Source organism: Astyanax mexicanus, chromosome 17 (assembly GCF_023375975.1).
Source record: "Astyanax mexicanus isolate ESR-SI-001 chromosome 17, AstMex3_surface, whole genome shotgun sequence".
NCBI classification, from domain to species: Eukaryota; Metazoa; Chordata; class Actinopteri; order Characiformes; family Acestrorhamphidae; genus Astyanax; species Astyanax mexicanus.
The window spans coordinates 2,947,812-2,973,963 of NC_064424.1; the positions used below are offsets into that span (position 1 = coordinate 2,947,812).

The following is a 26,152-nucleotide window of genomic DNA, read 5'->3' on the forward strand; positions in this document are numbered from 1 at the left end:
CCACTCCTCCACCAGACTAAAGCAGTGTTATACCGGATCACCGGAGCACTTTTATTTCACAAAAACAAACAGCTCACATGGTATTGATAGATAGATAGATAGATAGATAGATAGATAGATAGATAGATAGACAGACAGACAGACAGACAGACAGACAGACAGACAGACAGATAGATAGATAGATAGATAGATAGATAGATAGATAGATAGATAGATAGACAGACAGATAGATACTTTATTGATCCCAAAGGAAATTTAGGCATCCAGCAGCAACAACACAGTACAGTAAGAAAAATATTAAACATAAATTAAAACACAGAAGAATAGAAATATATAAGTCTATAAAAAACTTACTATACAATGTAAAGATATATCTGTAAACGGAGCAGTGCAAAAAGTGACTGATGTGCCATAGAAATATAAATATGCATATGTTACAAAATAGTTCTGAGAATGTGAATATGTGAATACCCAATCATGAGTAACTGCAATTGACAGTAAGTCAAGATGAAACTCAGTCGGCAGCAGCATCCCGCCCCGATGGGAGGAGTTAAAGAGTCTGATGGCTCTTGGAATAAAGGATCTTCTGAGTCTGTCTGTTGTGCAGCTCTGTGACAGCAGTCTGCCGCTGAACACACTCCTCTGCTTCATGATGGTGGTGTGAAGTGGGTGACTATCATTGTTCATGATAGAAAGCAGTTTATCCAAAGTCCTTCTCTCAGCTATGTGCAAATGCACTCACAAACACAGCTTATCTAGCCCCCATAGAAAAGTACTATTACATAAATAGAATAAATGTATATACGAGATGTTATATATAAAATACATGTATGCTATACTAACAAAAGTATTTACTCATCTGCCTTTGCATGCATATGAATGTAGTGATTTCCCATTCTTAATCCATTTGACAGCTATAACAGCTGCAACTCTTCTGGGAAGGCTTTCCACAAGGTTTAGGAGTGTGTTTATTCGGCTACGGGAATTTTTCACTATTCATTCTTCCATTTTAATCACCATTATTTGTGAGCTCAGACACTGATGTTGGACGAGAAGGCTTTGCTCACAATCTCCATCCTAATTAATCTAATTTATTCAAAGGTGTTCTGTCAGGTTGAGGTCAGGACTCTGTGCAGGCCAGTCAAGTTCTTCTACACCAAACAGTTTCTCTGATTTTGCTATTTATAGGTTTATGTTTGAGTAAAATTAACATTGTTGTTTTATTCTATAAACTACAGACAACATTTCTCCTAAATTTTAAATAAAAATATCGTCATTTAGAGCATTTATTTGCAGAAAATGGGAAATGGCCGAAATAACAAAAAAAAAGATGCAGAGCTTTCAGACCTCAAATAATGCAAAGAAAACAACTTCATATTCATAAAGTTTTAAGAGTTCAGAAATCAATATTTAGTGGAATAACCCTGGTGGTTTTTAATCACAGTTTTCTTCATGCATCTTGGCATCATGTTCTCCTCCACCAGTCTTACACACTGCTTTTGGATAACTTTATGCTGCTTTACTCCCGGTGCAAAAATTCAAGCAGTTCAGTTTGGTGGTTTGATGGTTTGTGATCATCCATCTTCCTCTTGATTATATTTATATTAGGTTTTCAATTTGATAAAATCAAAGAAACATTTTGAGAGGTCTAATTTGTTCCAGTATATATATAATATAATATATATAAATATTATTCGTGAAATAAGTGAAATCATATTAAATGTAATCTGAAAATCTGAAATTTTGAGATAATGAAATAGATGAAATAGAATAGCTAGAGTTGTGTCTCTTAAGACAAGTTTATTCTATTCATTTGATTATAGCGCCACCATATGGAGTAATGAAGCAGTAACTTCAGTAAGTCTTAGGCTACGTTCAATTTACCAGGCTGAAGTGACTCAATTTTTTTTTTTGCTCAATGTGGCTCAGATCTGATTTTTTTCATGGCTGTGTGAACGTGATAAATCAGATTTTTATCAAATCAGATTTGAGTTACATTCATATGTGGTCCTAAATCGGATATATATCCAATCCATAGACACGCGACGTGAATGTGAAAGTTCAAATCAGAATGGATGCACAGTCTTTTTGCTTTTATGCATTAGCATTAGCATTAGCGCTACGTGCTTCTCTTCTCTCGTACCCGCACTGTATCTCTTAGTGCAGCTGTGCAGCTATAGCTATAGCTGCAAAAAAACAGCAAAAGCAAACCACCTGTCCTTTTTTCACCTGCTGGACCTGAGCATGAACTTCAGACCAGCTGTTTCCTGTTTCTCCACTCCAGCAAAAGATGCTCCACATATGAGCTGCTAACTCATCCATTTCCCTTTATAAAGCTACGAGTCTCTCCTCTCTCTAATGTGAGGTTTTTTTTTTGTTGTTGGTGAAGAAGGAGACGTTTATACAGGTATCAATGTGAGGCGCATGTGAGACGTTTTTAGGAACAGATTCTGTGTTCACATTACACACAGATACAGATCACTTACATTTACAGTGAATGTGAACCGACAAGGAGGGTAAGTCTTTAAGGAAGGTTTAATAAATGCATCCATATTTGGCACCATGTATTGATAATGTATAGCAAATAAAAGCAAAGTGATATATTGCCCCATCCGTAGTCCTCAGTGTAGGCGAGTGCAGTGAAGCCCTGAGTTGTGAGTGCAGTGCTAAGTTGGGGATAGCTGAGGATGAAGGCCTCGTTGTTTAGTGTGGCCTCCTGATAATGCCTGGCTTGTGTCAGAGAGAGAGCGCCGGCTCTTGGAGGCCCTGCCAGCCACACATCTTCTCATCCTCCTGGGAGAAAGCTGCCAGTCTGACGGCCAACCAACACAAACACACAGTCTGACCGGGCGGTGTGTCCACGGCTCGCCTCAGCTCTCAGCTGAGCCTCAGCTTCATTACCAGACGCCGTCTGGATACAGAGAGATATGCACTCAATAAAATGAAGAGTTACTCACAGAAACTCCACACTGATATATAATATAATTCATAAAGATCTGTATATTAGAGTTTTGCTTCCATATATGTTACCTATGCACATACAGCTCTGGAAAAAAATAAGAGAGCGCACTTAAAAATGTTGAGTTTCTTTGATTTTACCAAATTGAAAAACTCTGGAATATAATCAAGAGGAAGATGGATGATCACAAGCATCATCAAAAAAAACCTGAACTGCTTGAATTTTTGCACCAGGAGTAAAGCAGCATAAAGTTATCCAAAAGCAGTGTGTAAGACTGGTGGAGGAGGAGAGCATGATGCCAAGATGCATGAAAAAAACTGTGATTATAAACCACCAGGGTTATTCCACCAAATATTGATTTGTGAACTCTTAAAACTTTATGAATATGATTCATTATTTGAGGTCTGAAAGCTCTGCATATTTTTTTCTCTTTTTTGTTATTTCAGCCATTTCTCATTTTCGTTGTAAATTCAAAGAAACTCATTAATTTTTGGGTGGTCTCTTATTTTTTCATAGAGCTGTATAGTTTATAGAGCTGTATAGTTTAGGGGTTAACTGGAGCAGATGCTGTAATTACTGTTATTAATAGGCCATTACAGCACCCTGCTCTGGGTCATTTTTTCTATGCAGGGGCGGGACTATAACTGAAACCCCGCCCCCCTGACTTCAGTAACCCAAGCCGCCTGTGCTCGCCTGCTGAGGGGCGGGGCTACTGTCCACACTGCGCTGCGGAAAGTCCTCTCAGCGGTGTAATGTGGATTTAACTACTCCAAATGAAGAGGAAAAACTTCTTAAAAACGGTCTTTTACAGGTTTAAAGTGAAGAAAAGTGAGAGGAAGTATGGTGGGAAGCGGGTTCTGACCGGTATCTGACTCCAGACTGAGAGCTGAGCTGCAGAATGAACTCAAACAGGACTTAGTTTGGAGACACAACTGATGACGGATGGACAGGATACACAGGTTAATGTTGTGGATAATTACAGGTAAGAGCTGATTAGAGGAACACCTGGATTATATGCATTTATGTGTATTTTATAAGATTGTACTGGGTTCCTTCTTCAATCCTGATCCTAGCATCCCCCTGATCTGCAGATATATGACTTTACCTTCTCCCAACACACCTGATTCAATTAATCAGCTCATTAACAAGCCCTTTCAGAGTTGCAGTGGGCGTGTTAAAGCAGGCAATCCAATAAAATGTGTTGGGCAGGGGAGTGCAAGCACCAGGGTTGAAGCACCTGCTCTAAAATTAGCTGGACATGGGGTTGCCAGGACCAGGATTGAAAAACACTGCTTAGGGATTTGCAAGCACCAGGATTGAAGAACATTACTCTAAGCTTTGTAGACCATTTTGAAGCTGCAAATGTCCTATAATGAGAATACGTAGGATTGAAGACTACTGCTCTAAAATATGCTGGACGGGAGGTGCAAGCATAAGGGTTGAAGAACACTGATCTAAGATTTTGTAAGATCATTTTTTAGCTGAAAAAATCTTCTAATGAGCTCCAGAATACTTAGGATTGAAGAATACTTCTCAAAAATATGCTGGTCTGGGGGTGCCAGGACCAGGATTGAAGAACACTGCTCTAAAATATGCTGGGCATGGGGTTACAGGCACCAGGATTGAAGAACACTGCTCTAAGCTTTGTAAGACCATTTTGAAGCAGTAGAAGTCTTATAATGAGCACCATAATTTAGGATTGAAGAACAATGATCTAAAATATGCTGGACAGGTGGTGCAAACATAAGGATTGAAGATCATTGTTCTAAGCTTTGAAAGATCATTTTGAAGCTGCAAAAGTCTTATAATAACCCCCAGAATACCTAAGATTGAAGAACACTTCTCTAAATTATGCTGGGCATGGGGTTGCAAGCACCAGGATTGAAGAACACTGATCTTAGCTTTGTTAGATCATTTTGAAAGATATTTTGCATTTGCAAAAATCTTATAATGAGCCCCAGAATACTTAAAATTGAAGAACGCTGCTCTAAAATATGCTGGACAGGGGGTGCCAGGACCAGGATTGAAGAAAACGGCTCTAGGCTTTGTAAGATCATTTTGAAGCTGCAAAAGTCATCTAATGATCTCCAGAATACTTAGGATTGAAGAAAACTGCTGTAAAATATGCTGGACAGGGGGTTGCAAGCACCAGGATTGAAGAACACGGCTCTTAGCTTTGTAGATCATTTTCAAAAAGTTTTCTGATGATCTCCAGAATACTTAGGATTGAAGAACACTACTCTAAAATATTCTGTGCAGGGGGGGGGGGGGGTTGGGGGGCAGAACCAGGATTGAAAATCACTGCAGTAAAGCTGTATAAGGCTGTGTAAGGTCATTCTGAAGCAGTAGAAGTCTTCTAATGATCTCCAGAATACTTTCCAAGTCTCCATTAAGAAGTGTGTGCTATTTCTTGCACACGAATGGCAGGACAGGCAGGGGGGCGTGGTTAGGTGTGGGGGGGTGTAGCCAATTGTGTGTCTTTGAGTAAACAGGTCAGTTTTGCTTTTACAGATTGAGCTTGTTGAACTTGTTTGACACTGTCAGAGTATTTTTAGGTGCTGTTAATATTAGAATTTATATATTTTCGCATTAAATCTGCTATTGTTAAATCAACACTTATTACTACAGTTGCCCAGACAGGGTTAAGACTAGTCCTGAACTATATAGCATTTAAATTTATAGCATTAAATGGAGATTTTCCATTAAAAGAATAACCTGGAATCCAAGCTTTGGTATTAATTATTGATTATTAATGTAATGTATAAATATTCACTATTCACTGTATACCTGTAACTCTACCTCTTCACTACTTTACTTTAACTGATGCTCTCAAACACTTTATTAAGAGACAAGAAATTCAAGTAATTAACTCTTGATGAGTTCAGCACAGCTGTTAACTGAAAGCCTGAATTCCAGGTGACTCTACCTCAAAAAACTGACTGAGAAAATCCAGCAGAGATGTTCAAAACTGATCATTTAAGCAAGAGATTTAAAAGTAAAAGTAAAGAATGTAAAATATAAAACATGTTTTGGTTTGTTTAACACTTTTTTCGTTACTAAATAGACTTTTAAAAAGATCTTGTAAACTTTACGGTAAGTTACCAAGAAAAAAGTTGCCAATAAAAGATTGTAAAATTACAGTAATTCACTGTGAAGAAAGATTACAGCATATTACTGAATGCGAAAAACAGTAGTTTACTGTAAATGGATTACAGAGTATTATTTCTTAGAATACATTATAATATTGTAAATATTGTACGTTAAATGTTTGGGGTCTTTATTCGGTAATGAAGTGCTGCAAAATTATTACTGACATTATACTGTAAAATAACAGCTGGACACACTGTAAAGACTCTTACTGTAAATGAGTGGCATGTAAAAAAACGTAATGCTCGGCAGTAAAGTGAATGGCAGCTTGCTCTTATGACCTACAACAATCTTATACCCAATGAAAAGATAGCCCTAGTAGGCAAGTGTCAACATTGATGATGAGTTAGGCATGAGGAGACAAGCCTATTATGCAAATAAAGGATGTTTGTAGGATTTGTGTAGTTTCACAACAAAGCAGTAAATTCCTGCGAAATGTGTTAAATATGAACACCTGTTTTCCCCTCAAATATAACAGTTTTCTATACACTGTAAAAATAAAAAATGTTAGAAAACTGAGGCCAACTCAAACTTTTAACCACATGCGGTTTGCCATCTAGAAATCTTTAGCCCAGATAATTTATTTTTTATATGTATTGAAACTTTAAATATTAACTCTCACCTTAAACATAAACTTAAACAATTAATTTGTGTTTTAAGTTGGCCTGATTTAAGTTTTACAAAATGTGTATTAATGTGTAAAGTTTTGCTGACTATCCTTTAGGATCATCAACTAAAAAAAATTAAGTTGTGCCAATGAAAAAGTGTACATTAATTTAATCATCTATTGGGTGAAACACTATATTTTGGTTAATTTAAGAAAGCAACTGGGGACTATTTCATACCTGCCTTATGGTCAATAATATAAGATTGCAAATAATGCAAATGTTACCAGCTGGACTTAGCCGACATATAGCCTTCAACACTGAATACATTTGCAAATTCCATGAGAAGGCACTCTGTGGTGAGTGAGAGGTATTGGGAGGACACACCCAATATGCAAATAGCCTGACCAACATCGAGTAAAAAAAAAACCCTGCAGAATTGCTCAGAAGACCCTGTTTAAGTAAAAGGTCAATCTGAGCATGTGCAGTAGTGCAGAAGAGCAGAGTAGTTGGCTTGGCCTCAACTAGAGTTCAACTACAATTTGTAAATTTTGCAAACACAACCGATTTAGTTCGGCCAATTTTTAACAAGAAATTTAATAATGTTAGCTGAGGCAACTAGTTTGCTATAATTTAGAGTACAATAGAGTTCAATATTTGTTGTTCAGCTGACAGTGTACAGGTGACAGCTGTTTTTTTTATAGAACATCCCATGATGCATTGCATTCTACAGTTTTGCAATGAAACATCAATAAATAGTTATTTACTGTATGATTTTACTGTAAAAAAAAACAAAAAACAAAAAAAAAACACAGGAATTGGTTAAGTGTAATGCCATATGTTTTTCTTCATAGTACTGTATGAGTTTAGTATTATTTCTATGGTATAAATTCAGTAGGGAGCTCATGCTGCAGGATCTGTGTGGATGTGTGTCGTGACGTTTGCCGTGTGCCACCTGTGATTTGTTTGTTTTCTGCCTGTAGCTTTTGCCCTATGCAAATATTCCCGGGCTGAATGGAACGCAACAAAGGACACAGTAAATAAGACCGTGTCCTGCAGGACCCATGACAACAGCAGCAACTGCACAGGTAAACGACACGGCCCTGCACCTCCTCTCACATTCCTCTTTTTCCTCTCCAATTATCCTCTAAACCCACAGAAACAGAGCTCACCTGCTGTCTGCTGTTACATAACAACCCAGCAGGATGTTCATTCACACAGAAGAGTAAAAACATTCAGGGCTTTTGTTTTATAATCTGCAGGCGTGCACCGCCGCCGCCCACGCCTGCCTCCTTTACACTGCGCCTCATTCACTGTACATACAGCTATACACACACCACACGGACAAAAGTAATGGGACACCTGCTCATCCATTGTTTCTTCTTTTTTAACCCTTGTGTGGTGTTCGTATTTTTGTTACTCGTTTACTTTGTTACTTGTATTTAATTCAGCAAAATTAAGCATTTTTACATTAAAATGCTTTACACATGCTCGCTTCACCTAAATTGCAAGCAATATAAACAGCTTACATGGTTAATATTTGCCCTTTACCTTTCTTATGTTACATTTCTTTTAAAAAGTGCTACTCTTTTTTTTATTAGTTTTTTTAATAAAATGTAAAAGAAAATGAATTAAACTCAAGATATGAGTAGAAAATTTGTTTAGTTTCAAATTTACAAATGAAGCAATGTTTATTAGCCCTTGGCCAAACATACTGTATGTAATATAAACGTGTATATATGTGTGTGTGTGGGGGGGGGGGGGTAAGTAAGTAAGGATTTGACTGCTCTCAGTGACACGAACAAGAACAACAACAAGAGGTTAAAAAATATTAATTACATATATATTCTTTTAATTATAATGTCTTGTAATTTTATTTTAACATTGTTGTGTATTATGCCTTACATTTATTTCTTATAATCCAATTTTTTTCATTTAAATTCTATTGTGTATGTAATTTTTTTCCTTTTAATTTATGTCTACATTGATTCTTACTGTATTTTTTGCACTGAAAGGTACACTTAAAATTCTTTAATTTTCCCAAAAATCAACCATCAGCGTGCCTTATAGCTAATCCAGCATTATAAAGTGAATAAAGTACAGCGTTATACAGGAGTTTCAGGTTAAGTCTATCTCTTTCGCTGCTCAGAGTGGCGAGTATATCGGACTGTAGTCTGCACGTTTAGCGTGTTAAAACAAGCTATGTGGTACAAACTGTTAGCAATTATCAACCTGGCTTACCGGAACACACATTTACTAGCTCTAACTGTGGCTAGTGCTAGTTTTAGCTGCTAATGCTAATGCTGCTGCACCCAGCCTTAGTGGAAATCTGGAAAACTAAGGTTACTCTAAATAAACAGAAGCGCTTTACTTTAGTAATAGTTTGCATCTCAACGTTATAACAGCGTTTCTCACAGAACATTCCTAGCTAGACAAACACTAACATTATGGAAATTGGAATATGGAAATTTTACACTTAAAAACATAAAACATATGTGAAATATATAAAAATGGAAATTCCAGAGAGCTTGACAGATTAAACATTCTATAAATGAAAATGTTCTACTAATCACTCTACTAGAGATTAACTGGGATCTCACAATACGATATTATCATGATACGCTATCAGAAGCAATTCTCTACGATACTTTACAGCTTCTGTGTTACTGAACAAAATAAAAAATACTTTTAAAAAATCTAATACCAGGAATTATGGATTTATTGGTGTTTCAGTTTGACAGATTTAAACAACCAATATTCTTCACCACAGATTTATTAACTCTATTAATTTAATAATAGTGCCGCTATGTGGAGGAATGAAGCAGAAACTTAAGTAAGTCAAATTGAGATAAAAAAAAACAATAAAAATTGATATTTTGGGGCGCTGAGTGGTCCAGGGGTCTAAAGCGCTGCTGCTATGAGCAGGAGGTCGCTGGTTCGAACCCCCGCTCATGCAGCTTTACCATCAAGCTGCCGGCGCTCAGAGAGAGCAAAATTGGCCCTGCTCCCTCTGGGTGGGTAGATGGCGCTCTCTCCCTACATCCCTAAAGGGTGATGTAGATCGGCACAAGGCTGCGTCTGTGAGCTGATGTATCAGAACCGAGTCGCTGCGCTTTCCTCCGAGCGTTAGCGCTGCGATGCTACTCAGTAATGCTACATCATCATCAGCAGCAGTTCAAAAAGAGGTGGAGTCTAACTTCACATGTATCGAAGGAGGCGTGTGCTATTCTTTTTCCCCCTCCTGGTGTTGGGGGGCATCACTAGAGATCAAAATTGTATGATATATAGCAATAGAAATATCAAGAACTTTAAAAGCGTTCTCTAGTGCAGTTGCAAAGAATGTTAAAAACGTCATGGTGAACTGGCCCTCATCAGCAAGATGAGTTTAATTACCAAGAGTTAATTACATCAGAGCATCAGCTGTTCAGTTGTGAAGAAGAAGAGTTGGTATACAGTGAATAATAGCTCTATTTGAATAATGTTTTAATACATATATATATCCTCAAGTGTAGTCGCAAAAAAGACCATCACAAACGTAATGATGATGAAACTGGCTCTCATCAGGAAAGCAAGAGCGGGAGTTTCCTCTTTTGTACAGGACTACCAGCCTCAGAAACCGCAAGTTAACAGCTTAACCCCAGATAAGAGCACCTAGATGCTTCTTCACAGAGTATTTTGGTTTGTTTAACACTGTTTTTAAGTTACTACATGATTCCTTATGTGTTCCTTAATAGTCTGAATCATCACTTAAAAAGTGTTAATTTACAATTAAATGAGAATGTGTGTCCATCCAAACATAACTTATAACCTCACTACATACAAAAAATACACGACAAAACTTATAGTTTCACAATTAATAGCAGAATAATAATGATAATACTGTGTACAATGTGATACGACACACCCCTACTCCAAAGCTTCAGATGCATTGTGGATATTGTAGCCAGTGATAGTTAACCGTAGCATTGTCTTCTAAACAATAGCTCCCACTGATGTTTCACAGTTGACCTGAAAACAAAAGGCAGTTAGATTTGTGAAAACTTCAAAGCGTCAGTGCAGCAGGTAATCCTGTGATAGTGCCCTGAGATATCGAGTTGCGTACGCTGGGCTGTGGTAACCAGATCCAGCTCCATTCATCCTGTAGGTCATTGGTAAAGGACTCAGGGCTTCGGGTTTCGTTTCGAGGGGCAGTGGAACAGCAGAACAGCGAGTAATTTGCAGCCTCACCCTTTTAGCTAAGACTGCCCTTTCCCTGCTCAAACACGGAGAAGATCCCGTCTGTTTTGGCTGTGGGTAAAAGTGGGAATAAAGGTCATATTTTCATTTAGCTCTGCTGGTTATCTCCCTCTCGCCAGCCTATCTGCTCCACAGAGTGAAGAATGGAGTGCAGGGCCAGACTTTTATTTAGCTCGTCTGATGATCTCCTGATTATCTCTATCCAAAAAAATATCTCTCCAGGTTGAGAAATGTAGGCGATGAGCACAGCAGGGCTTTCACGATGCGATATTAATGATACTGTGATACTCGATATATCGCAAGACAATTCTCTACGATAATTACGATAATTTACAGCATCTGATATTGTTACAGAAGAGTATAAAACACTCCTAAATAATCAAATACCAGGAATTATTATTATGGATTTATTGGTGTTTCAGTTTCACAGATTTTAAAAAGCAATATTCTTTCTATCGCAAACGAGGACAATTAAACATTCTAACTCTTAGTATCTAGTGGGCGGTAAATTAACCACTTCTGACACCAATCTTGGTAGTCAGATTCATAGAATTTAACAATCAGTATTCTTTTTCCCACATTCTAATAAAAAAATATCCATATTTGAAGCCACATATCGATAAAGTATCACAAACAAAAATTATACGATTTAACGATTATAATATATATATATATATATATATATATATATATATATATATTAAGCAATATCTCCCTCCACTATCTAGAGGACAGGGAGGACCAGGTTTTTATGATAGGCCTACTCTTCTGAAATTGTACATTTCATTACAGAAAGTGTAAAAAATCATGTTTAATTGCATGAAATGCAACAAAAATTAAAGGTCTCCTTCCGCTAAAATCCTCTTGTTCTTGTTGTTTGTGAAATACAGTAGGTCTCTCTGAGTTTTATATGATGCTGCACATGAAACTCTTCCTCAACCTCTTCCCCATTGTCTGCAGCAGCTAGTAAAAGAAAATATTCATAAAAACGAGTCGATCAGGAAAAGCACTGTGTCTACATCAACCTGTGAATTAGTATTCATGACCCCGCCCACCTCGGCTCAGGACTGCCCACAGACAGAGCTAAAGCTGGGCAGCGACGCCGTCTCGTCAGATAGGAGATAACTAACAGTGCTAGGAACAGCATGCAGTTCATTCCTGTGTTATTTGTGTGAATAACACATCAGTGTTTATATACTTTACCCAGTAATTCAGAGCTAAGGAACAAATGGTTAAAATTTATCTATGGTTTCTGGACCTGGACTACCCATATCTGTGTGTGAATAGCTTTAGGTTTACGTAGGATCTCCGGTGGATTTTGTGTTTTTTTTACAGAGACTCAAAGACAGGGCATTATTACACATGTTGTAAAGTAACATATGACATTGCAAAGACTGTTATTAGTGTAAACATGTCTTTATTCTAAAACGTTTCTAACTGTTGTTCGTCTTGCTGGTGTCACAGTTCTGTTATGTTTGCAACGTATGAATATGCATTTATGAATATTCATGAGCAAGAGCCAAAATTTAATCATTTCTTCCCTTCCACTCCTCCACGGGACTAAAGCAGTGTTGTGCCGGATCACCGGAGCACTGTTTTTTTTTTTTCACAAAAAACAGCTTACATGCCATTTATTCATACTAAAAATACAAGTAGACTAGATTTTAAAACGAATGAAAAAACGATAGAATGAGACCATTAAGTTCATGTCTTTAAATATCATGATATTTTTACCATATTGTCCAAGGATGATTCTGTTTTTACAGCCGCTGAAATGAACGCAGAAGTTATTATGACAGATCATGATCCTACTCTCCTGCAAGGTCATTATTTGAAAGAGGTTTTCTTTAGAGAGGTTTTTTATTAGAGAGGTGTTTCATTGGATGTAGGTGATACACAGAAGCCTGTACATCATCACCTGCATCAGGTACAGCGTGTGCTTTGTCTCAGTGTTATATCTGCTTCTTTCTGAACAGATGCGAAGGACGACCACAGATGGAGTGGCCACTTTTCCAAGTGTCCGCAGGAGTACGCGCATTACTGCGTCCACGGAAGCTGCCACTTCGTTCAGGAGCAGAACACTCCTGCCTGCAGGTGAGGCTTTGATCAGTCTGGCGGTGTTCAGGCGGTGGCCTTGGCTCTGGTGGCGGTGAGTCATGTAAAAAAAGCTATTTCCAGCTGCTGGTCAGCAGTGATGGGGAATAACTGGTCACTTTAGTTCCGTGTACTTCAGCAGGCTACAATTTCTCTTTTGAAAAGTACTTTCCTGAACCATTCATATCACAATACGTTGATATCTTAACTTCAGGTGTTTGTTAGAAAAGCATTTTGAGGTTTAGAGTTATTGTGACGCTTGCAATAAAAATTAGAAGTAGCTTAAATAATCAGAGCTAAACCAAGAAACTTGATCTGAGTACAACTAGCAACAGTACAAACATTCGAGCCAAATCACAGTCCAAACAGGATAAACAACAAACGAGAATTAAGAGTCAAAAACAGATTAAAAAAAATCAGAGACAAAAGCCAAAAAATATGTAATACAAGGAAATAGGTAAACAAAGAAATAACGCTCGATACTCAGCTAAAAAAAACAAGTGCAATACTTCACAAAAAACTGGGCAAACAGTCTAATATATACACGGAAAAAACGCCCGAAACTAATCAGAACGCAGGCGAGGCTGATCTTGCAATCAGGTGCTGACTGGCTGACTAAGACACTGAGAGACTGAGAGGTGCATTCTGGGAGTTGGAGTTTGTGAAGGTGGACTGGACCCATATAAATACTTTAGAAAGTAGAAATGTTGGTCATCTATATTTTACTGTGGCAATTATTATTTTTCATCTTTTCATCGTTCAATTAAAAAAATATAAGAATCCAGTCCAACTAAGCTTCTTTAATATTCAGCCCTGGAAAAAAATTAAGATTTCACTTCAGTTTCTGAATGAGTTTCTCTGATTTTGCTATTTATAGGTTTATGTTTGAGTAAAATGAACATTGTTGTTTTATTCTATAAACTACAGACAACATTTCTCCCAAATTCCTAATAAAAATATTGTAGTTTAGAGCATTTATTTGCAAAAAATGAGAAAGATGCAGAGCTTTCAGACCTCAAATAATGCAAAGAAAACAAAAAGTTCATATTCATAAAGTTTTAAGAGTTCAGAAATCAATATTTGGTGGAATAACCCTGGTGTTTTTTAATCCCAGTTTTCTTCATGCATCTTGGCATCATGTTCTCCTCCACCAGTCTTACACACTGCTTTTGGATAACTTTATGCTGCAGAGCTGTATTTCTTTTTCTTTGTTCTTTTTTTAAACCTGTTTTGTGAAGGAAGAATATGTCTTTTTTTGTTTGTACAGATGTGAAAGTGGGTACATTGGTTCCAGATGTGAGTATTTGGACCTGGGCTGGCTGGTTGGAGATCAGAAGCAGATAGTCATTGCTGGGATTATAGCCGGACTGGTCTTTCTGCTGCTCATCATTGTCTTCACGTGTATCTGTGTTCAGTAAGTGACTGTGATTTCTCTGTGCTGTTCTGGGCCTAGTCTGCTTCACTGTGTTTCATAATAAACACAGACCTGCTCGAGGCATCGCATCAAAATATTTCCTTTTTCTGAATGCCGTCTGCATTCCTGTGAGATTAGAAGGTGCGGATAGCAGAGAGTGGAATGTGATCAGATTACAGTTTTCTCTGTATGAGACAAACATCCTACTGCTCTAACTGTTTTCTGTAATTCAAGCTGCTTTCTGTTTTTACCCTGCAAATTTCTCAATCTACATTTACAATGCTTCGCACCAGAGACTGTAAAAAAGATGGACGCCGTGTCGTCGTTCCCATTCATTCAATGAAAATGAAGCCAAAATCTTCCTCCTTGTCGGCGATCCTGACACCCGATTCTGCGCAGTAGAGACCAGAGGAGGGAGAAAGACTGTGGAGAGACAGCCTACTCATTTAAATAACCCCGCCCCTGAGGGCTGCCTCGAGGTCACAGGCTGCAGAGCGGGGCGGAGCAGAGCTGACGGTCTGTTATTGGTCCCGCCCATAACCAGCCCTTTTACAATAACCACACCTTTTTGTTGCAGACACCACCTCCCGCCGCCTTAACATAAACAAATATAACCAGTTTTGCCAATACTCCCTTTATTGGAAAATGCATTTTTAACAGCAACAATGTATCTCTATTAAGTTGAACTATTTCCTTAAAAAATACGTTTTTTTAATAAAAATAAAAAAATTATCTTAACATAAATGGTCATTGGTCATTCAAAGTGCTTTACAAATTAGAAAATACAAAGCGAAGTCAAATTACAAATACATGTAACAATAAAAAGGGAAATAAAAGAATAGATTAAGAATAAAGGATGGATAAAACACGATTCAAACATGATTAAAACAAAAGTAAGTCAAGTTAAAAACATGTAAAAGAATAATCGTAATTTAAGAAAATAGTTTAAGAACAATGTTAAAAGAAAATATAATTAAAAAATAAAAGTATATACAAGACATTATAATTAAAATAATATTTAAGAACTTATAATTCAGCAGGTCTCAAAACTGTAACTGTATGTAAACTGTATGTAAACCGTTTATTTACAGTAAGCTTAGATTACCAGATTTATTGCGGTTAGCGGGTAATGCTAATGCTGCTCCAGCAGTGCTAGCTGGGGTTAGGAGCAGACTACAGGCCAATAATATTCACCAGTGAATGGGGAAATGCTTAGTTTAGTGGCTAATGCTAACGCTAATACTAACAAATTTAGCACGGTTAGCGGCTAATGCAGCTTCAGCCTTAGTGCTAGCTGGTGTTAGGAGCAGACCACAGGACGATAATACTCACCAGTGAATGGGGAAATGCTTAGTTTAGTGGCTAATGCTAATGCTAATACTACCAAATTTAGCGCTGTTAGCGGCTAATGCTAATGCTGCTCCAGCAGTGCTAGCTGGGGTTAGGAGCAGACTACAGGCCGATAATACTTACCAGTGAGTGGGGAAATGCTTAGTTTAGTGGCTAATGCTAACGCTAATACTACCAAATTTAGCGCGGTTAGCGCTAATGCTAATGTTGCTCCAGCAGTGCTAGCTGAGGTTAGAATCAGGCTAGAGGCCGATAATACTCACCACTGAATGGGAAAATTCTTAGCTTAGTGGCTAATGCTAACGCTAGTACTGCTGCAGCCTTGATTCTAAAGAACTGAACTTAAACTCTTTTATAAAGCTGAGTGGCTTTACTGCTCCTTTATACCTGACTGGTAAAGTTCAGACATAAGGTGCACTAGATTATAATAAAGTGCACCTTATATTTCAGAAATTATGGTAGAGTTGAATGTGTGAACGTGTATTAGGTTAGTTTATTTGCAAAGGTCATTGTTACTGGCTTTATTTGTTTGTTTGTACATAATTTTGTTTGTGTAATTGACATGTCCTCTCAACCCTTATTTACCATTAGTTTGTAGTCAACTCCCCCCCCCAAGGCTACCATTTGTTGAGAATATAATCATAGCTTACAAAAATTAGGAAATGTGTTGTTTGTTAGATTTTGTGTTTCTTTGTTGTAACAATGCTTTATGGCCAGAGAGAGCACGGCCAGTTGTGCTCTCTCTATGCTTCGACAGCTGATGGCAAGCTGCATAACTAGGATTCGAACCAGAGAGTAGACCGCTGGACCACTCAGATCCCCAGACATGACTTTATTACTGCAGTTATTACTTCACCTATCAGACTTAATTCTCTAATTCTTCTCTTCTCTGCTGAAACTGAGATTCAGTCCTTAATCATGTTAATCTGAGCTAAAGGCTAAAGCTGCTGTTTCCATGTGGGTCAGCCAGACGTCTTCCTGTAGCAGCTTTTTATCTCCAGTTTCTAAGAGTCTTTATTTGAAGGTGTAGGAAACAGTACTCACCACTCTCTGGCTTCATCTGTAATTTCAATTCACAGCACTCGACTAAAACTCTGTCGAAAAAGGAGAAGAAAAAAGGAGAAAAGGGAAGAAGGGGAAAGGCTGCATTCGCTTCATACACTCAACTCGAATGAAGCTTCATCTCCGCCTACAGAGACATGCGACACAAATGCTGTATGAGGTGAGTGTCTTTTTGAGGTTCACTTAGAACTGGGCAAAATACTGCTTTTTATTGTATTTTGATACATTTTCTTATCGTAATGATAATATACTTTAATAAGCATATCAAGGATTTCATCAGTGCTTGAAGAACACTGACTCAACTGTACACTTCATTACAGAGAATAAATAAAATTCTATTTAAATGGATGTGAAATAAGAAAAAAATGGAATAGCAGTTTCTAAGAATCTGTCTCTGCTGGTTTTGTCTGAGTATCAAGACATTTAGATAAATATTGTGTATCGTATAAATATCTTTTAATATAAAGATATTAAAATTAAACATTTTTACCACTTCTTCATCACTGAAAAATATTTTTACTGAATTCAAAAATATAGTACTGAAACAAATAAAATGCTTTATTTACTATAAAATTTCACACATTCTGTTGAAACAAAACAAAAAAAATCTGTAAACGTTTGTCTACTTTTTAAACAAAAGTCACACTTATAAAATAGTAATATTGTAAAATAAAAAATGTACATGTAATGTATTTTAACAAAAAAATAAACCACAGTAAAAAAAGGCTGAATATTTAGTGCAAGCATGTAAACTGCAAAATCATAGGTGATAATGACCTGGACTACCCACCTCTGTGTGTGAGTAGCTATAGGTTTAAATAGGATCTCCGGTGGATTTGGCGTTTTACAGAGACTCTAAGACTAGGTCAGTGGCTGAACTGCACTTAGCAGGGCATTATTACACATGCTGTAAAGTAACATATGACCTTGCAAAGACTGTTATTAGTGTAAAAATGTCTTTATTCTAAAACGTTTCTAACTGTTGTCCGTCTCGCTGCCTCCTTCTTTTATTTTGTTATCTTATTTTATCTATATTATCTATTTTAACAACAGCTTTTGGGTGTAAACTGGATCGTGAGATCACAATTATAAAAAATAAAAAAAATATTCATGTGCTGAAATCCTATTGTTTCTCCCCGCCCACTCCTCCACCAGACTAAAGCAGTGTTATACTGGATCACCAGAGCACTTTTATTTCACAAAAACCAAACAGCTCACATGGTATTCATTCATACTAAAGACCATGAATAGAGATTTAAAATTAATGAAAAAACGATGGTGTCACACCTTAGCCCATGTCTGTCTTGTGCTTTTACCTTTTGGCATCATGTGCTTCTGCCCTCGTTCTGTCTTTGCCCTAGCCCCGCTCTGTCACTGGTTATTTGTAACCCCGCCCCCTTGTTACAGATCCTCAGGTGTTTCCAGTTTCCTGTTCCCTCCTCGTGTATATAAGCTTCTTTGTTTCAAGTCTTCCTGGTCTAGTCTTTTGTTTGCTGTCCGTGGTCTTGTCAGGTTTGTTATGTGTCTCATGCTGCTTGTTGTTAGGTTCCTGTTTTCTTGTTTTCTAGGAAAGTCTTCTTGAGTTTTGTTTTCCATGTCTAGTTTTCAAAGTGTAGTTATCGTAGTATTGTTTATTCTTGTTTTGCGTTTCCCTACCCGTGTTTCTTTTCTGTATTAGTTATTTTTTTTTAATCCGTCTGCATTTACATTCGCCTCCTCATTTGTGACAGATGGAATGAGATAGAATGAGACCTTTAAATGCAGGATTGAGCCTCATGTTTCGGTGGGTGGATTCATTCCATTGTTAAATCAGCAGACCTTAAGCCAGGCTGAGACCCATCTATCAGATAAAACGGATGGCACACTGTTGGCACCCAGTTTCCACGCCATAAATGGAGAATGAATGTGACCCACACTGAGTTAAATCAAAAGCAGACTCTCGCTGGCTGTAAAAGGGAACATGTGCATAAAGTCAACAGTCATAAAGCACGGCCGCCACGGTGGGCATTATCTATCTCACAGCTGTACATCCAGACAGCCACGTACAAACCATTCGCTTCTGTTGTGCTCAGCGTGAACAGAAACAACAACCTTCAAACAGTATTTACTTCAGTATTTAACTGTTTTAAACTTCTACCTGATTAAAAATCGTATTTAAAGTCTAGAAAATGCCATTTTTCTGTATGGAATAACGTCTCAGAAGAATAAAGACTGATCTAAACAGTCTTTTGATGAGGTCAAACACTCATCGCACTCGTAATTGCCTGCAGTTCCTGGTAATTATACATTTGCTTGCTTCATTTGAATAAACTAAGCCCTTTAACCTTCTATCAGATCCTTCCATCTCAGTCCCGTACAGCTGCGTCCTCAAACAAACCTTGAAAATGGCAGATGTAGCAGCTGAATGCACGGAAAATTATACAAATAAACAACTTTACAGCACGTAAACAAGCTCACAGATAGCGCTGATTATAGGAGTGATGCTACGCTAGTTGGAAACATGCCATCAGCTTTTGTCTTTTTAGGACAAAAATGATGAAAAGGGAGGAAAAATGGGCGTAAAAGAAGTACAGGGGATTTATAGGATGTTTTATTAGAAAGGGGAGGTGCTTCAGGCATGTTTCTTCTCCCAAAATCCTATTTTAGAAATCTATAGCGCACCTGTCAAAATGCAGATTGCAAATAGCATAAAATAATTCTCTTAATTAATCATGGGTGTGGTTAATTATGGCCATAACGTGAAATAAACCAACCAGTGTGCCAGTCATTCACTTTAAGAACCAGGTGAGCTCTGACTTTGGCGCGTCCGTATCTTAACAGCGCAGCACTTTTGAGCGTCTCAGCAAAGGAAACACCAGCAGCTCATTTAAGAGGACAGCAATGTTATTTTATTCTTTATTTTATTCAGTTTATTGTTAATGTAAAAGTTGGATTTGCGTGGGGTGTAGATAGAATGGCTAAGATAGTATTGAGCAGCTGACTGTTGACAGTTGTCAGGGTTTTAATCAGTCAGTGGCGCACCTGTATTTCTCTCCGCCAAGATAGAATCACACCAGAAATTTACCTGAACACACCTCACTTCCAGACCACTCTTTTAACAGCTAGGACGCAAGGTGTGAAAATTGACTGTTGATTGGGTATAAGATAGCAAAGAGCATCGCTACACACCTTAAGATTGAATTTCACTATGATGCAATAGTCACTGTTTTGAATCCTGGATCATGGCGCTTTGCCATCAGCAGCCGGAGTCTGAGAGAGCTCAATTCAGAGAGAGAGCTCATGCTCTCAATGGGAGGATAAGTGGCGCTGTCTCCCAACATAATTTCTAATGTAACATTGGTCAGCACTAGGGGTGGGACAGAATATCGATATTGCGAGATATCGTTTAGATAGATAGATAGATAGATAGATAGATAGATAGATAGATAGATAGATAGATAGATAGATAGATAGATAGATAGATACTTTATTGATCCCCGGGGGGAAATTCTTGGCATCCAGCAGCAGGTTACACAATACACAAAGTTAAAAAAGATAAAATATAAAATATAAAGATACATATAAATACAATCAAATAAGAAATAGAATATACAGTGTAAATGTACAGTCTTCGTGTGTGTGTATGTGTAATGGAGATGGAGAATGGAGGTAGTGCAGTTGAACACAATAGACAGTGAACACCAGTTGATGTGCATAATGTGAGGATAACTGATGTCAGCCAAACAGAAAGTGCAAATACACAGTTATATAATAATTTAAATTAAATTAAGCAGTGCAAAAGATACGTAAACAGTGCAAAAGATACGTAAACAGTAGATGAATTAACTAGTGAATGAACTACTAGTGCAAAATATGGTAGAACTATAAAAAGTGTTCTAGGCATCAGCAAGTCTGAGAGTGTGTCCATAGCTGGGGGTGTGTCCATGGTGTGGCCAGAGTGGCCGGAATGAAAAAGTTTCACAGAGTCTTTAGTTTGCTGTGCTGAGAGGAGTTGAACAGTCTTATGGCCTGAGGAACAAAAGACTTTCGGAGTCTGTCTGTGGAGCAGGACTGGGACAGCAGTCTGCCGCTGAATGAGCTCCTCTGCCTGGTGATGGTGCTGTGCAGAGGGTGGTGAACATTGTCCATGATGTTCAGCAGCTTACTGAGGGCTCTCCTCTCTGCCAGTGGTGTTAAGGACTCCAGCTCTAATCCCAGCACAGAACCAGCTTTCCAGTTTAATTTTCGTTTGCAATACATAATCAATATGTGGTGTCAAATATGGATCTACTTATTGAAACATAGACATAGACACATAGACGCTCTAAATTCCCGCTTTAAAACACATGGTGGCCCTATAGATTAATTAGAATACAGTTTTTCCCAAATGTTTAAAGGCATTTCTAGAAATTTGGCTCAGTTTCTCAAAACTCTAAACACAAACTGAAAATGATTAACTGCTTTGTTGAAACTCCACAAATCTTTAGCAAAACTGATTCCTTCCACCAAAACAACACACACAGTTATCTATATACTCATCTCTCGCAGAGCATCAAAGAAACACTGACAAGATAAATTTAAAGCACTGTAATCAGAAGTGTTTGGTTAGGTTTTTGACTTCATGAGGCCACTGTACGAATTCAAATGCAGACAAATACATGTAAATATATTGGTTTCCTGTTCTGTATATTTATTTGGTGCGGTGTAGGACCCCCCCCCATATAGCATTACAGTACTACATGTATATGCGACACAAATGTAAGCCATTTTTTCTGTATGTAGTAAGGTTGCAAAACTGTAATTTTCACTTATGTAAAGACAATGAGAAACATGATGAGGAAAATATGTTTACACACAAAGAGGAAACAAAAATATATGTATTATTTATATATTTGAAGGTCAGTGATTCTCAGGTGATGCAGTTTGTGTTTAGTGATTTGTAAAGCTGTGATTTAGAATGATATTTGAGTGAGAACATGTGGAATTGTGTTTAGAGTTTAGCGGAGAGTTTTTGGATTTGTGTGCATAGTTCCATATTTTGTGTTTATACAGTGTGGAAAAAACTGTAATTACAGAGCAGTATGGGTACAACACAGTTACATACAGTGTAACATAAATCTTTATTCGGACTCTGATCTGGACTTTCAGGTGTAAAAATCACCTTAGTTTTAATCCTTCTTAGGTATAGCTGGAGTTAGTTTACTGCAAGATGAGCTAAGATGACTAAGCACAATTTGGATCCATTTAGGGTAAAGGAGTTAATTAATATAAATGAGTGTGTGTAGGTGTGAGAGTGTGTGTGTGTGTGTGTGTGTGTGTGTGTGTAGGTGTCAGAGTGTGTGTGGCTTTCCTGCAGGAAGAGAGGTGTTGGGTGTTTTGTAGCTAAATGAATATTTTATCTCTAATGTAATTAAAGAAGAACCTTTTCCACTTTTTAGTTGCTAATTAACTGATTGCTGTTCAATTAACAAATTAATTTTAGCACAATTACCTTCCCTGATAAATCTCTGTTTTTTTTAAAGAAAAAAACAGTGAATCAGTTTCTCTGATTTTACTATTTATAGGTTTATGTTTGAGTAAAATGAACATTGTTGTTTTATTCTATAAACTACAGACAACATTTCTCCCAAATTCCAAATAAAAATATTCTCATTTAGAGCATTTATTTGCAGAAAATGAGAAACGGCTGAAATAACAAAAAAGATGCAGAACTTTCAGACCTCAAATAATGCAAATAAAACAAGTTCATATTCATAAAGTTCAGAAATCAATATTTGGTGGAATAACCCAGGTTTTAATCACAGTTTTTTTTCATGCATCTTGGCATCATGTTCTCCTCCACCAGTCTTACACACTGCTTTTTTGCTGCTTTACTCCTGGTACAAAAAATCAAGCAGTTCAGTTTGGTGGTTTGATGTCTTGTGATCATCCATCTTCCTCTTGATTATATTCCAGAGATATTTTAATTTAATAAAATCAAAGAAACTCTTCAAGGTATAAATAAGAATAAAGATAAATGCTGTAACCTCAACAAAGTATCTCACCTACTACAGTGGTATATATATGTATATAAGGAATATATACAAGAAAATATAAATACAAACACTACAAAAAATATAGTATGAAAGTAACCTAACTGTAGATAGGAGGTAGTCCAGTAATACAGAATAAATAAGGTATAAAAGAAAGCCGGGATCAGCAGATACAACAATATATATATATATATATATATATATATATATATATATATATATATATATATATATATATATATATATATGAATATAATACTGTGCTTTTATTGTATTTAAGTACAGTGTAAAACGTGTCCAGGAGTGCAGAGTTTCATTGCTCTTGAAACAAAGGATCTCCTGAGTCTCTATAGACAGACTCAGGAGATCCTTTGTCTCAAGAGCCAGGGTGCTTCTTGCTCTTCCTTTACTGCAGCGGTCCTGATGAGTGCCTGTTTCATCATTTCAGCATTTTTGATCTTTTGGTCTTTGCAGTCGCACTTGAGGATACTTTCGAAGTTCTTTCAAAGTAGCTAGATGTCATGTGTTGCATTTCTTCTTCTGTGTGGGAACCCCTACATCCATTCATGCATCCATTCATTCATCCGTCTATCAATACGTTTATGAATTATATGAATTATAATGTGATGTGTGGTCTGATGTGTTTCAGTCGTCATTCGCTCACTCAAATTACTGCCTTGGTTTGTGTGTGTTTGTGTGTGTGAATTCTGTATGTAAATTGAGTTTTATTATGTTATCAATAAAAAAGATCACAATTACAGGGCTAGAAACCCAAAGCAATTATGGTAGTAATAACCCAGCTGTGTGTATGTGTTTGTGTGTGTGTTGATTTGTGTGTTTTTTCACTGCAGTGAAGCAGGACTGCGGGGTTTTCTCCTGCTGGACGGGGAAGATCTGAGCCGGTTCTGTCAGCAGTACAGCTGGAACGGACTCTAAATGGACCGGAGATGTGGCGTGTCAGCTGTTAAGTGCACTGTTGCTTACTATTTATTCCCTTAAGAGGAAACTGCCTGCTGGATAAAGAGCAGACCAGCAATCGCCAGTAGTTACGGTGGCAGGAAGATGGACATTAATGTACTGCGTCAGTATGGAGTACGGTATGGAGTAAAGTAGGTGTCCTGCGGTCTGCAGAGTGAGGTTATTACAGGACTATAAATGTTCTCAGCAGTGGCGTGAGGTTAAAAGGCCCAAATCCAATGTTCTTACCAAATCTGATGGTTTATTTCAGACTGTTTCAATGTGACACTTATCTGATATTGGTCTGAACAGTCTGCGTAACTGTGTGTCTGAAGCACATCCATGCACTAAACACACTAAACAGCAGCAGGGCTTCATGTGAAGTTTCGGTTTCATCCTTGTCAGAATTTTATATTTTCTTAAAGGCTATCGAAGAGTTCAGGCTGCAGCTGAGCTCATTATCGAGAATTCACTCACAAAGCATAACTATGGCGTCACATCAATGTCAAAAGTGAAAAAAATATATATTTAAACGTACTTAAAACATATAGAGAAATTTCTAACAGATGTATGTACTTACTTAAAATATATAAAAAGTACATTATTATTGTGCTTCATCAAATGTTGAAGAGTATTTTAAATAAAAAGACTACTATCAAGTACACTTTTAGTTTAATGTAATTCAATATACTTCTAAAATACTTATTTACAAATATACTTTTGCACATTTTTAGCAAAGTGTGTTAAATACAACTGTTACAGTAGTTCACTTAAAGTAAAATGTGTCATGTAACTTTTTTAGAAGGTAAATTAAATTTTAAAAGTAACACGTTAAAAATTAGTAGTATAGTATATTAATATACTATATTGATATTATATTTTTATACCCAACAAAGTATACTAGAATTGTGCTACATACAAAAGACAGGAACAAGAAGCATAACTGTACTCTGATGTATCTGATAGATCACATATATTTAACATCAATTCTTAGTACATACTCTAATATACCTGGTGTATAATAGAAATAGTGATACAGTTGTAATACTATAACACATTAAATGTAGTATAATTTTACTGTAAGCATATTTAAAATATGGGGTTACATACATGAAGTAGTTTAAATGTTTAAATGTTACTTTATAGTATATTTAAAATAGTTCCATTTTAGTACAGTTAAGTACACTCAGCACAATTTAAGTAAGACTTTTGTACTATTTTTATACTGTAATTAAAATATAATAAGTATTTTAAAACGTTGTTCCATTTTAGCACTCTTTAAATATACTGATTAATAATAGTGTGGCTACAAGAAAACACTTTAGTGCACTCTAGCATAATAATACTTAAAAATATATTTAAAAACATTTTGCGTGTGTAAATTAACTCCTCACAAGTTGCAAGCAAAAAAAAAAGTAACATTTTTTTCACCTGTTATTTTTGCGCCCCTGACTTTTAACAACGATGTGACGCCATACACATACCTTACTTTTGACAATAACATTAAAATCATTTTATAGTTATAGTTACTGAAGCATTTCAAATGCTTTAAATCCTGTTCCTTTCATCCACTCCTTTAGGGGACCAACAGAACAACATCGTTTTATTGATTATGTTTATGTTTATTTATTGCTAATATATGTACTAATGTACTAATATATATATATATATATATATATATGAAGTGTTATGTGCTGTAAAAAAAAAACGTTTTAATTGTGTCATTCACTGCTGACAGATATTATCGTACCAGTTACTCTGTAGAGAGCGTTTGTGTTGTTGAGTTTAACCACAATAAATCTTTTATTCTCACAAACTTGCTATTTATTCTGTACACTGTTGGCTATTTCATATATTTTCACACTTCGAATATCAGTAGCAACACAGCAATGTTCTGACATTAGTAGAGAATAGGGTTGTCACGATTCTCTAAATCCTCGGTTTGATTTTATTTCCGATTTTAGGGTCACGATTCGATTCGATTCGATTCTCGATTTTCTTTTTTTTTTTTTTACAGCAGAGAGGCCTATGCCAGTTTTAGATTACTCTATGGTCAGTCATTGGTTTGATTCATCAAATTTACAATATCTTATTTCAAAAGGTGGGCTTGATATAAGTGATGCAAAGTGACACAAGTGATCTGTAATACACCACATTAGACACTAATGGTCACATTTAAATAATTTAATTGAGATATATATGTAATGCCATCTAGTGGCTTTTTTGGTAGCAGCAGTGTGCACTATTAAAACAGCAATGTGCAACATAACATAAATAAATAATAATAAAATACAGGAACAGTCATGTACAAAATAAT

At 36.7% G+C, this 26,152-nt stretch overlaps 2 protein-coding genes across 2 annotated transcripts in view; both read left to right on the plus strand.

The window, feature by feature from the left end:
- Window positions 1-26,152, plus strand: part of hpse (heparanase) — a 221,766-nt gene that overhangs the window by 27,501 nt on the left and 168,113 nt on the right. The window lies entirely within an intron of this gene.
- btc (betacellulin, epidermal growth factor family member) lies at window positions 3,646-25,502 on the plus strand. Its single transcript, XM_022666522.2, has 6 exons — window positions 3,646-3,941; window positions 7,695-7,799; window positions 12,924-13,041; window positions 14,309-14,455; window positions 16,885-17,027; window positions 23,730-25,502. The coding sequence occupies exons 1-5, from the start codon at window positions 3,902-3,904 to the stop codon at window positions 17,024-17,026; spliced, it is 552 nt and encodes a 183-aa protein (XP_022522243.2). The 5' UTR covers window positions 3,646-3,901; the 3' UTR covers window position 17,027; window positions 23,730-25,502.

What these genes read in the sequence shown, in the direction of transcription:
- btc (XM_022666522.2), top strand. Translation starts at nt 3,902, where the DNA reads ATGGACAGGATACACAGGTTAATGTTGTGGATAATTACAG. An exon ending in AATGTTGTGGATAATTACAG is followed by an intron (nt 3,942 to 7,694) that starts GTAAGAGCTGAT and finishes TTCTGCCTGTAG; the next exon opens with CTTTTGCCCTATGCAAATAT. An exon ending in TTCACGTGTATCTGTGTTCA is followed by an intron (nt 14,456 to 16,884) that starts GTAAGTGACTGT and finishes TTCAATTCACAG; the next exon opens with CACTCGACTAAAACTCTGTC.